The 12,707-nt window shown below is 36.8% G+C and overlaps 1 protein-coding gene and 1 pseudogene across 1 annotated transcript in view; one reads left to right on the plus strand and one right to left on the minus strand.

The window, feature by feature from the left end:
* LOC126978381 (E3 ubiquitin-protein ligase MYCBP2) overlaps positions 1 to 12,707 on the minus strand; it is a 191,168-nt gene that overhangs the window by 18,342 nt on the left and 160,119 nt on the right. The window contains exons 50-61 of the mRNA XM_050827139.1: positions 12,527 to 12,630; positions 11,619 to 11,804; positions 9,009 to 9,239; positions 7,648 to 7,811; positions 6,297 to 6,450; positions 5,690 to 5,919; positions 4,689 to 4,817; positions 4,117 to 4,340; positions 3,677 to 3,788; positions 2,980 to 3,210; positions 2,067 to 2,181; positions 469 to 650 (exon numbers count right to left, since the gene is read on the minus strand). Coding sequence (XP_050683096.1) covers positions 469 to 650; positions 2,067 to 2,181; positions 2,980 to 3,210; positions 3,677 to 3,788; positions 4,117 to 4,340; positions 4,689 to 4,817; positions 5,690 to 5,919; positions 6,297 to 6,450; positions 7,648 to 7,811; positions 9,009 to 9,239; positions 11,619 to 11,804; positions 12,527 to 12,630 — 2,062 coding nt within the window. The remainder of the gene's footprint in view (positions 1 to 468; positions 651 to 2,066; positions 2,182 to 2,979; positions 3,211 to 3,676; positions 3,789 to 4,116; positions 4,341 to 4,688; positions 4,818 to 5,689; positions 5,920 to 6,296; positions 6,451 to 7,647; positions 7,812 to 9,008; positions 9,240 to 11,618; positions 11,805 to 12,526; positions 12,631 to 12,707) is intronic.
* On the plus strand, positions 2,405 to 2,581 carry LOC126979273 (U2 spliceosomal RNA; annotated as a pseudogene).

The following is a 12,707-nucleotide window of genomic DNA, read 5'->3' on the forward strand; positions in this document are numbered from 1 at the left end:
GACTTAACATCTTATGTCTCAAGGTGACGAGCACAGTTGTAGTGCCACTCAGAATTTTTGGGGTAGCAATTACCATCAGCTGAACGTCCTATTCGTCTCGTCCCTTATTTTCATAAAAAATATAAGCTGTTGGTTTTCCTTTACTAAATATTGTTAAATGTAATAATAAAATAATTTTAAAAGTAATAATAATTATAGTAAATAATGTTAAAAAAACTAAACAAGATAGCAAGTGCGAAAACCGACCAAAAGCATTTTTTTTTAAATTTGTGATAATTTTAAACAATTGAATGTCGGCACGGAACGGGTTCGAGTCCCAAATCGTTCATAAAATTTTGTTTTTAAAATTTTATTTGTGTATTAATCCTAGAAGTGAGGGTTATCATTTTAAAACATAACAAATTGTTTAAATAAAATAAAATAAAAAATGTGGGGGAAGTACATTAGCGATGAAGTTAGCGTGTTTACCTGCGTGGTGAGCAGTCGGAACACTCGTAGGGTGTCTTTCTCCGTGATGGCGTGCAGCGGACTCAGTTGCGGCGCGGCGGGCTGCGACTGCGGCATGCTCAACACACGAACCTGGCGCACGCGGACTGCGGGGTCCGGCCCGTGCAACTCACACCGTACACGCACTGAGGTACCAGTCGATACTGTAACATTAAAAACTGGTCAAGAGCTAGTCTTACTTACATCTACAACTGTATACTAGTGGTCCCACGTCAGCAATTACCAATACCAACCATATTAGTTGGTGTTCCAATATAATATGACAGCTTGATATGTTAACAAGCGCTACCAACGTCATGAACTGTCATAATATATCTCAATTAATAATTACATTCATTTAACCACTGTTATTATTTAAATACTATTTAATATAATTAGAAATAACTATATTAATAGCAAATTATATTTAGATATTTAGTTAACTTGATTCGTGTAAGTTAGTTGGCACTGCAGCAGTGCCAACTAACAGTTGGTAGCATCATCACGGTAGACGGTCGTGCCCTATATAAGCCAGAGCGTTAAGTTTGAGTGGACATTCAATAGCAAATAGCCAGGTTTTCCCAGTTTCCTGGATTCCCCCCCCCACAAACCTCATGTATTAGTTTTTTAAGCATAATAAAGTTTTATCCCTCAATATGTAGATAGGGTTGTAGAAATAAGTTTTCTGATACCTACATGTATAAGGCTTAATTGTAAATTGCTTTAATAAGTAGATTTAAGTAATTTTGTTACAATTTAATACCAAATATAGAAATTTTGAATTTGATTTTTTTTTTTGAGTGGACATTACATATTGTGACTTCTAAGGGGTAACTGTGTCGTTAAATATACTTATTCAAAACTTTATTAATAGCCGCTTGAACATTTTCAAAAATCGGGAAGTTACTGGTTTTACCCCGTTTTTCGAAAATTGAGTTTTCATCAGATGTCGATGTTTTAAGGTCCTAGGAAGCTTCTTTGACTATTCCCGCGATGGTAGTACGTCTGTATGTATGTGTGTGTGTGCGTGTTAGGATGTATGTAAACCTCTTATCACTTTTGAATGGATTACATCGCGGTTTATCGCGGCGCCATACGAACGGGCTTGACCATACTTAGATTTTGAATACAATTCGGTAGATTTTGAGAAATCTCAAAACAACTGTATAAAAATTTTCTAAATGTGTTTTTTTTTAATAGTTTTAAACTGCTTTATCGATCGACTGAAAACTGCGCGAATGTCGGTTTATTCATTCAAAAGTAATCGCGGTTTAAAACTATATAAAACACAGTTTTATTTACTTATAAAATAGAGATTTATTTACTTTTATCGTCAATGTACAATTTAAAGCGTTTAGGTTAGGAATTAGCGGGAAGTTGCAGGGATGTTAGGGTTAACCATTTTCCTAATTTTTTTCATTGGTATGGCGGCCATTTTTGTTTTCGCCATCCCGATTTTGCTGCATCGTTATGGGATTAGATAGACATAACGGAACAACCCCGAGATAAGCAGAAAAGCCGAGTGAACTATAGAAAGGAAAAGCGATGAAAGCGACGAAGAAATAGAAAAGTTTACTTACTCGGCAATGTGTAACAGATCCATTGTGCGTTCCTTAATTCAACATTCATCTCCATCATTTGTAAGAGCTCAGTCGGCCCGCCGCTGTACCAGAATGAAACCATATGGATCCTTGCCTAAACCAAAAACATTTTTATAGGACAACGAGAAGACAAACGAACAGACAAATAAAAAAAACATAAAAAATATATCTGTTCTAGGATAAGCACTGTACGCCCGAGTGAAAAAATCCGGAATAATATATGTAGGATTAGGTTCCACCTCTCACGGTACATCTAGCTACTGATATATTTTTATTTTTTTAATTAAGGCTTAATACCTGAATACCTATCAAAGCCTTTCGCTTCTCGGCCCTTTGGCTAATATCAAAGTGTGGTATCTGTTCTTTTCAGCTTAAGATCTGCTCCTAGTACAATAAACAGTACATTAACTTTTAGCTAGGGACGATTAATACCGTAGTATCAATGCACGTGGTGTTTACATGTAATTAGTTATACAATTGATAATATACACTTTTGTTGCTTTTTTTATAACTTTTATTTTAATAGCTGCTGGTAGATCTTAATCAAATTTACTTAAGAATGAAATTTATTTATTACTGGCTGACCTGGCAAGCGATGTTTTGCTATATATATGTATATATTATTTTTAGAGTTAGACCGTTTCATGGACATTGCAATTTTTTTTTCTAAAACAAACGTAACGCCTAAGTTACTCATTATTACACCAGCTACCTGCCAATAAAAGTTCCGTCAAAATCGGTCCAGCCATTTCAGATAAGCTGGAACAAACAGACAGACAGACAAGAATTGTAAAAAATATTATTTTGGTAACATGTAGTAAAAAACGCTTATTTCAATATTACAAACAGACACTCCACTTTTATTTATATGTATAGATAATTCAAAACTCACCGTTGGATCCCTACTATTATCAATATGTATACATATGATGTGCGGCCGGTCTTCATAAGAACCACCGTTGTAGCATATTTGGATCCACCTTGCCCTGTTCTTGTCTTCTTCACCAGATTCCCAGAAGGTCTCTGTGCTGTTGTCGGTAAGAGCGCCGGCCATGCCTTGCCGGGATGAGACCGATATAGCACACCAGCCAGTCACGTCTGGGCAACTCCATAAGTAGTTCTCCTGCTTGGACATAACGGACAAAGATTTGTGTCAAAGAACAAACAAATAAATAACTATCTTTTCTAATATTATTGTAACGCATGTAAAATATAGCATGGAGCATTAATGGGGACGGTAATATAAGTTAAAACATAGACAAACTGACAACAGTTTACCATGGCATTGCTACTAAGTAATCTTTTTATAAACTCTATGAACAATATTATACAACAAAACAAATAATATGACATGTTTAGATTAAGGATTGGTCTCTACTGCGCTCCAACTGATACTGTACTAGCTAACAACAATAGCTTTTTTATTACGGCAACTTTAGATTGTAGTGTGTATTGGTTATTTGTAAAGATGCTTGTGTGCGTAGCATCTTGACATTCAATAACATCTTTCAAATTTTGTACATTATTTAAGTATACGCTTCGTGATATTTTACATTAAAATTAATAAAATACAAAATAAGTAAGTTTACCTCGTTGTACATGCTTTCGTAGTTATCGAGCATAGCTCCGAACAGACTGTCTTCAAACATTCCGTCGGGCGAGTGAGACAATACCTTGCTGACGACACTGAATACTTGTGATCTGAAATACAGAAGAAATAACGATACAAACAATTAGACATGTAAACAAGAAAAATACCACGAAAACACGTTTTCAAATTGCTTAATAAACATGTATGTAGCAATTTTGGAGACAAATATTTCATAGTATTTCGTTCCACCATTGAGAGTATCGCACTACCCCTTGATGCAAACGATAATTCGTCCCCATATTGTGGCGTTTTTTAGCTTAGTCGCATTGATACTCTGACGGGATGATAATCATAGCCTTATGAAAATTACCCAAGGAAAGAGTTATCGCGACGCGCTCGTGGAGGTAACGCCTAACTGTCGCTATTTTCATATTGTACCTGTGTAGGAAAGTTCTGTCATGTTCGGAGTAGCTGAGGTCCCAGCAGCGGATCGCCTGCAAGTTGACGGCACTGGCAGGGGACAGAGAAGGTGCCAGTGCACTGACTGATCCCAGAAAGCCGTGCATGGCGGCCCTCGCCCCCCGCGCGATACGTCCTCCTGGACACAAGGCCCACGTCGCAGCAGAGCCACTCAGCAAGCGCGCTGGATCGTTCACAAGGTTCTGAGAAGTGAAACGGCCATCGTTAAAAGAATTTTTATGGTATAAAAGTAACCGCCTTAAATATAAAAGGGAGCACCCCTTACGAAATTAGCGTTATCCCAGGAGCTATCCAACTTTGGAGTGGAGTAAAAGTTTGCTGATTTACATAAAAGAATTAATTCAACTTCTTTATAGTCTAACAACATGTACATTTGTTTCAGGTATAATAAGAAAATAAATTTTGTTTCAATCCCAGCATCTAATATTACCGTTAAAATTGGAAAACAAATCACTCATAGCTTGGCGGTCTAATTTACCGTGACATTGATAAATTAATTGGTGGGTTAGCAAGTAGAATTGCCGTCGTACCTCTTTGTTATCATCGTTGGTTGAAGGGTGCGCAATGGCGGCGTAAGAATCTATTGCGTTGCAGAACCACCATAACACGTCGTGGACGCTCGTCGGTTGTGTGGTTGAACGTAGCAACCAATTAAGGGCCTGAAATACAACACGATATGTTTCACGGATTTCTTTGAATGACTTCAAAGTTTCATGTTGCTGAAACGTCGTAGGTTAAGTGAGTGATTCTGAAGAAGTGTGTTCCTGAACATATAGCACGGAGATTATGTTGGTGGAGTTTGATGTCGAGAATCTAGTCCAGGGTGCCCAAAATCACAAAAATTATACTAGGACCCGTGGCAGTTGTATATGTCATATTAACACACAACTTTTGAATTTCTTCGCTAGTCTTGAAGGTCGTCCTTCACCACAAGAGTGCAGGATATGTACGGTCTACATATAAATTCAAAAATCAAAAATTCACCTAATCAAACGCCTCCTTGATTAGAGGACATAACCTTAGCGCCACCAATACTACTACAAAGATCTATCGTCTAAATAGGTACCGGGAACCTAAAAGATGACAGTTATTTCAGTAAACGGATCTTACCATCCAACGTGGAAATATACCAGTTTTTAGTAGATTCTAGTGTCCCTGTTGATACTGTTTAAAGTTATAGTCAAAATGCGAGCAGAACCGAACTGTAAGCATGGCGAATGCAAACCGAAAGCGAAGCGTTGAAGGATTCGTGTCTAAGTTTTGTAAATAAACAAAGTTTTTGACGTCGTGCATCAAAGCCAGCCTTTGATTTGTCCTGCCTTTCGGTTCGCCACGTATTCGGTTTGCTTTCACTTTTCTTTGTGACTACATTGAAACGATACTATACATAACAAAATGAAAACGCTTTTGGTTCACTGTAATAGCTTTATGCATAGAATATTTTTGAAATAAGTAATCAAAATTTTAGCCGCTCAGGTTGGACAGAGGGAATTTCGTCAATAATACGTAAAGTCGTTTAGTAAGAACTAACCTCAAAAGCATACTGTCTGACAGTATTAATCCTGACTACAGCGTCCAACTTCCGCCGGTATGATTGCAGATCACGCTTGGCCAGCACGAACGCCATAACCGGCTTGCGGACGAGTGCGTCGAGGTCCACTTGCGGGGTCTCAAACGCGGACACCCCACCGGTCGAGAACTCACAACCTACTAGCTTCTGTAGGGCGGCGCTGGGCTGCGATAGCAACGACGAACCGGCACCTGTAGGAGAACTGAATATGTATATACTATTTGGGAACGGTTCCTTGAGGGCTTGTTGCTTACGAGCGCAACTTCGTAGTGCTAGACGGGACTCGACCACGATCTCACAACTCTCACCCTGATGAAGGACATCCAATTAGTCTGACCAGATATAGTTAATAATGTCTCTCACGAAACATTTAATAATTAAATGGATATATATCAATTCAAATATAATAGAATATAATATTTTATATATTAAAACATTTCATGCCAGCCAAAGTCATAGCGAGCATAGTTTAATATTTTAAGGACACTTTGATAAATTTGTATAAGTTATCCTATGGTTATTGATGCGATGGTGCGTTGGTTCGACGTGGAAAGAAAGAATATTTTACCTGAAAATTTTTCCTGGGGGGCGGGTTCTATGTCGGCCAAAGGTGGTCGCGCAGCACTCGCTAGATTTCTTTCGTCAGCTTGACCCAAGGACACTGAGCGATGCACGCGAGGCTGCTGGGAGTTTGACATCTCCGAGGGTACGAGTGCATTGTTCTATAAATATTTACAATATAAATTGAATTTGTTAAAATAATGTATATTTAACATTTAAATTGAAAAAGTTAAAATATAGTAACAAGCTTTATTCTTAACATTAAATATTTAGTCCAATGATTTAAACATGAAATGTATGTAATATGGTACCTACTACGTATCCTATTATTAATTAATATTATAAATGTGAAAGTTTGTATGTCTGGATGTATGTTTGAACTTCTTTAACGCAAAAACTACTGAATGGATTTTGATGAAACTTTGCAATGATATAGCTTACACACCAGAATAACATATAGGCTATAATTTATAAAAATATTGTGTGAATTATCTATACATTTAAATAAAATTGGAGTGTCTGTTTGTAATATTGAAATAACCGATTTTTACTTAATGTATATTATGAATATATATACGGTACATACACCAAAATAACATTTTTTTAAATTTTTGTCTGTCTGTCTATCTGTCTGTTTGTTCCGGCTAATCCGGCGACTTTTATTGGCAGTTAGCTGATGTAATAAGGAGTAACTTAGACTACGTTTATTTTAGAAAAATAAAGCAATGTCCAAGAAACTCTAAAAATAATTTATATGGCAAAACAACGTTTGCCGGGTCAGCTAACCTAACCTGGATTTAGTTGTCTGCGGCACCAAAACAATTGTGCTTTTTTGGCGAGATTATAGACGTTTTCAAAGACTCAATAAAGTATGTACTTATATTACTGATAGTGGCTGTGTAAATATATATATATATATGAAAATGGTCTTTGTTTGAGGCTCTTTCGAGCCTAAAGCACTGATAGTATCGACATGAAACTACCACCATTCGATGTGAAATTTATCTAAGATGGTTTATAGCTACATATTTTTTTTATTGTATTTGTAATGAGATGGATCAAATTTAATTTATTTCCTTTTTAAATTCGCCCAGCGAATCGGGCAGCAACGGCTAGTGACAGATAAAAGTAGAGGAGTATAAAAGCACAATCAGGGTGTTGTTGGATTAGGGTCCTTTCCTATCAGTACTCTTGTACCGTGGTGCAAACTAAATGTAACAATATAATTTTAAATTTGATTGTTTTAGCTTTCAAGTCTAAAATATTCAACCGACTCAAGCGCATAGTTTAAGCGTAATTGAATAAAGTTTATTTGACTTTGACATAAGTGATTTCCTCTACATAGAGGCTAGTATTACCGTACTGGGGCCAGGCATCGGACGTCCGAGTGAATGGTATCTGGCGGAATCCGGGGCGTTCTGTTTTGGTTTGGCGCCGAGCGCCTCCAAGCACTGGAAGTGCGGTGCTGGCTGCCAAATGCTGGCCGTTGGTGTCAGAGGACCACGGGACGATGATGACGCTTCTACAAGATATTCATTTATTTATTGTTGGAAGACAAAGAGCTTTATATAGCTGTCAATCTATATAGAAGATTTCCACCTATTGCTTCACCGCGACATCTCTGGAACCATTAAGTTTGACGTTTGGTAGGAATATTCTTTTCGAGTAGAGTGAAGGGACGTCTCAGAGGCTTTCAGATATAGGTACGTTTCTATCTTATTTCTTATACCATATTTTACTGCTAGCTGTTGGTTGAAGTGTGCTGGCGTGCGTAAAATATTTTCTGGGGTTGAGATTTTTTTTAAATCGATGGTTCAAATTATTTTTAACTATTAAATGACTTACTTAGAAATGCTAATTTACAAGATGTTGAAGTGATCGTTTCTTTGCTTTCAGTGAATTTTTAATTTTTAATTGTTTATTTTAAATTTTTGCTCACTTTCACTTTTTACTCTTTGTTTCACGAGAACTACAGCAAAATTGAAACAATTATAATATATTCAAAACAAACTCTGGAGCACGTCTTCCACGCCTTCAAATTGCGTTCGAAATATCCTGCTGCAGTTTATAATATTTAAAAAAAATATGACTGTAAACGGCTGGAAAAATTCTTAAACTAGCGATGTGCGGTAAATAATTGGGCCAGTTCAACCAAGCAGTCGGCTATGCGTCGACGGTTCGACGGTTCTAGTATTTCAAATCGACTAGTTCAATTCATAGACTATGACTAGATGTTTCTTTTGTCGTCCGTTTAAAACAAAATGTAAATTATGAACTAATTTTCACCACATGATATTAATCATGTACAAAAAATCAGTTGATCTTTCAAGTACACCAAAATAGGATTTGGTATTTTGGTAATAATGCTTTTATTTAACTTAGCTAGTAGGATCCTCATTAAATTTACATTATTATACAAAATTAAAATTTTAATGCTACTAATTTTTTTGGTATAAATTAATGTCATTATTACGAATTAACACAGTCTTATTCCAAACCACGGCGGTCGCGACGAGCCCATACAGTCGATTCGGTCGATCCGTCTCGCAACGTAAACTTGTAATAGACTGTCTTGTCTAGCGTCTACAATACCGTCCAAGGTGAACTCCACGATTTGAACTAGTCCATCGACTAGTCGACGAAAGAAATTGAACGGTCTAGTGTCGTTTACACTAAATACGTTGACGACCCATCGCTAGCTTAAACTCGATACACTCACCAGAAGCGTTGAGTGGCAGGAGATCCAATAGGAATGAGGCGTTGTCTCTCATGACAATATGATCAATTTCAATCGGCGTGTTTTCGGCAGGTTCAGCCGGCTCTGCTATTGTGACGATTTTCTTCGGGCTACCGCTTGATGCCTTCAGCGCCCGCTCGCGGCATTTCTCGCAGAACAAGTACCATAGTTGGTACGCTGCTAACGTAGCGCGTATTTTCACACCGATAAGGTCTAAAAGGAGCGGCCACATTGCAAAGATAGAGAAGTTAATGAGGTTTAGTATGAAAGAATAAGAACACTTATAAGTAGAGGCATGCAAAATAATCAAAATTACTATTAAAAATAATAACTAGAATAGATTATTCGTGATAAATGAGAATTGTAAAAATTAAACAAATTATCATAAATATATACTGACATCACATGAAATATGATAAAGCATAAGCTTCCTTAAACACAATTCCTTAATTCATATTATAATAATATCATTGTGCACAATCTCAGTAAGAATATAATCGCAACTTTATGAAGTACTTGAATTATATTTAATGTACTAATAAATCTTAGTTACAATTTCTATTATCATAAAACGTTGTCCACACAAGAAGAAACAAGGCGAACGAAGGTATCTCTTGCCTGTCCTTCACATGTGGACCCAACCTAATATGAATTATTTTTAATATAATAATATGAATTACAGAAAGTAAACAAATAACTATTAACTCAGCATTATTGTCCCGTAATCACTTCCGTTTTAAATTTCTGATTCATTCAAAGTACTTTTTTATTTATATAAAAGCAAAATGTGCAATTTTTTCTCCTTAACGTCATTGTGCGTTAGTAAAATATATTTTAGACCAGTTTTTTTTTACAATTATTGTGAATGTTGATTAAAATGTGAGTTAATAATATAATTTCAATAAATAATAACGTGCCAACTATATGGAGATCGCTTCCAGTCCACATACTATATGTACCGGTTTATGACGTCACGATAATATCTATCGCCTGGAGTGTCATTTCAACAAAATTCATCACAACCTTCCAATTACAACAATTTTGTCAGCAACTTACGAGAGAGTCTTGGATAACCTTAAAATTACATTTGAATAGCATACACTGATCTTTTAGGAAACATTTGTGCCAGTTTTTGAAAAGAGATGTCCAGTGGTGGTATTCGGCTGCTGGTATATCAACTTAAGCTACCAAGAATAGAACAGCGAGAATATGGGAGCGGAAGTAGGGAGAGAAAAAAAGGAAGAAGTCCATTTTTTGTTATGATTGAAAAAATGTGTAGAAAGACCTCGAGGTAATATTATATTAACGTGCTGCAATTATTAAGCTAAGTAGCTGAGCTACTTGTACATTTGCCATCTCTAATGTTTAACATTTGAAATATCCAGAAAAGATCATTTCAGCCTGTTCGGAAAGTGTCGAATACTGCCGCAAAATACCGAAAAACATGTGAAATATTTACCCAATTCTTGCCCTATGTGAGTATTTTTTTTATGAAAATAAGGGACGAGACTAGTGGAAAGTTCAGCTGATGGTAATTGATACGCCCATTACAATGCAGTTCCGCTCAGGATTCTTGCAAAACCCCAAAAATTCTGAGCAGCACTACAGCTGCGCCGTCACCTTGAGACATAAGATGTTAAGTCTCATTTGCCCAGTAATTTCACTAGCTACGGCGCCCTTCAGACCGAAACACAGCAATGCTTACACATTACTGCTTCACGGCAGAAATTGGAGCCGATTGATAAGCTAGGTATTATACAGTCAGTTCATGCATGCAAATTATTACATAAGGATCACATGCAACAAGCTAGCGATCTCAATATAGTAATTTATAAATATTTTTTTATATATATTGTATTCTCAACATGAAGTCCCGTTTGACACATGATAGATATCTATAATTATGTACGAAATAAAATGCAATTGTCTGCTTTTAGTAACAGACTGACTCTAGAAAACTCATTTTTGTCCGTTTCTTCTAAGTAGATAATCTTTAATACGTTTTGTCAGATTTTGCTACTAGATAATGCCACTATTTTTCCACTATAAAGTACTAGTATAATATTAAAATACTGTACTGTACTGTACACAGTGATTTACCACCGATAACAAAGATTGTTTAAAGTAATTAGTTATCTCAATCATGTCGACTCAAAACTGGTCACGTGGTTCATATTAACGGACTGACAAAAATGGCAGCCCTACTGTCACTCTTTAAATAACATCATGACTAAGCCCAACCCACATGTATGGAATACACTAATATGTATTAAACATTAAACACGAATTCCTTAAAATGTGATGTTTGTGGCTTGGAACGTTTATTATTATTATTATTATTATTATTATTATTATTATTATTATAACATTTACGAGGGTAAATACCAAGCAATTGTTGTAGTGTAGCAACAAAAATCACTATTTAAAAAAAAAGGTTTATGAAATTTTTGTAAAAATATAATATTAAATTTACTATATGGGTATGAACTGTCATAATGTTTATTTTGTAATATACGCTTAACGTTCTTACATGTGTTAAATAGGGCTTCTTGTTTGGAATAGTGTAATGTTGTAAAGGCGTGATATGTGTACCTTGTGCGAGTTGCCCGCAGAGCGAGGAGGGCGTGTCAGATGCGGAGGGGATGGCTTCGGCGTGGTTGTACATGCCGGCACGGTCGTAGCCGCGGGAGGTCGGTTTGCGACAACCCGGGTGCACGCTGCGCATGTGTGCGGCCAGTGGCGGAGTCACACTGCTGCCACCGCACAGCTCACAACGCACTGCACCCAATACCATCCACACTCAAACAACGTACGTGGGTTCAGAGCCGTGTGTAACCCAAGCGTCCTCACTGGGACAATCGAGACTCAAAAATTGACAGTGCAGACATCTTACGAGATTTAGGGACAAACTAGGCTACGGGCCATTTGCTCGTAATTAATAGATCACCGCCACCAATAATACTCTGAGCAATGGTAAAGGAATCACAGTGGTGATTACAGCCTTCTAAGTGACTGTACACGCGTTTCTTGACGGTGTTGTCGTCCTAGAAACACTGTCCGAAGCAGTTTTTTTCATAGTTTGGTACTACGTGAAAGAAGGTTCGTTTAATTTTATTATACCGTCATCAAGTAAATGATTAAGGCTACTTTATCGTTATGTTCTAAGAGATTGCATTACTCATTTAATATCCAATCAAGTCATCAACTTTTTCTGCCTTTCTTTAATGTCTAAAAATTTTTGTAGTTTTGTTCGGGACGGAACCTAATAGACTCGGATCAAGCATTATTCACATCAAAAAATAATACGGGATATTAACTTTAGCATTAACGCGATAACACGGTAAGTGCACAATAACCGTCTAGAACAACACAGCACTACACTTAAGGTGCGCGAGGTGAGCGGACAGCGGGGGGAGATGCTCCCGCCCTTTACCCCAGGCCCCGATTGCATTCAACTCGCGCTGAGTAAGGTATGTTTTAGGAATAATTTATTTAATTACCCGCATAAGGTAACTTTATGTTGGATCCAAACTTCCAAGGCTTCTTACGAAGAGTGCCTCCGAGGGGCCGAATCTCATCTTCTTCGTTGTCTTCTTTTTTAATTCTGAAATTATGTTTACTTGATTTTTGAACACAATTTTTTAAGGATGCAGTTTATTCACTTCTGAGAATATAATATCA

This window comes from Leptidea sinapis, chromosome Z (assembly GCF_905404315.1).
Source record: "Leptidea sinapis chromosome Z, ilLepSina1.1, whole genome shotgun sequence".
NCBI classification, from domain to species: Eukaryota; Metazoa; Arthropoda; class Insecta; order Lepidoptera; family Pieridae; genus Leptidea; species Leptidea sinapis.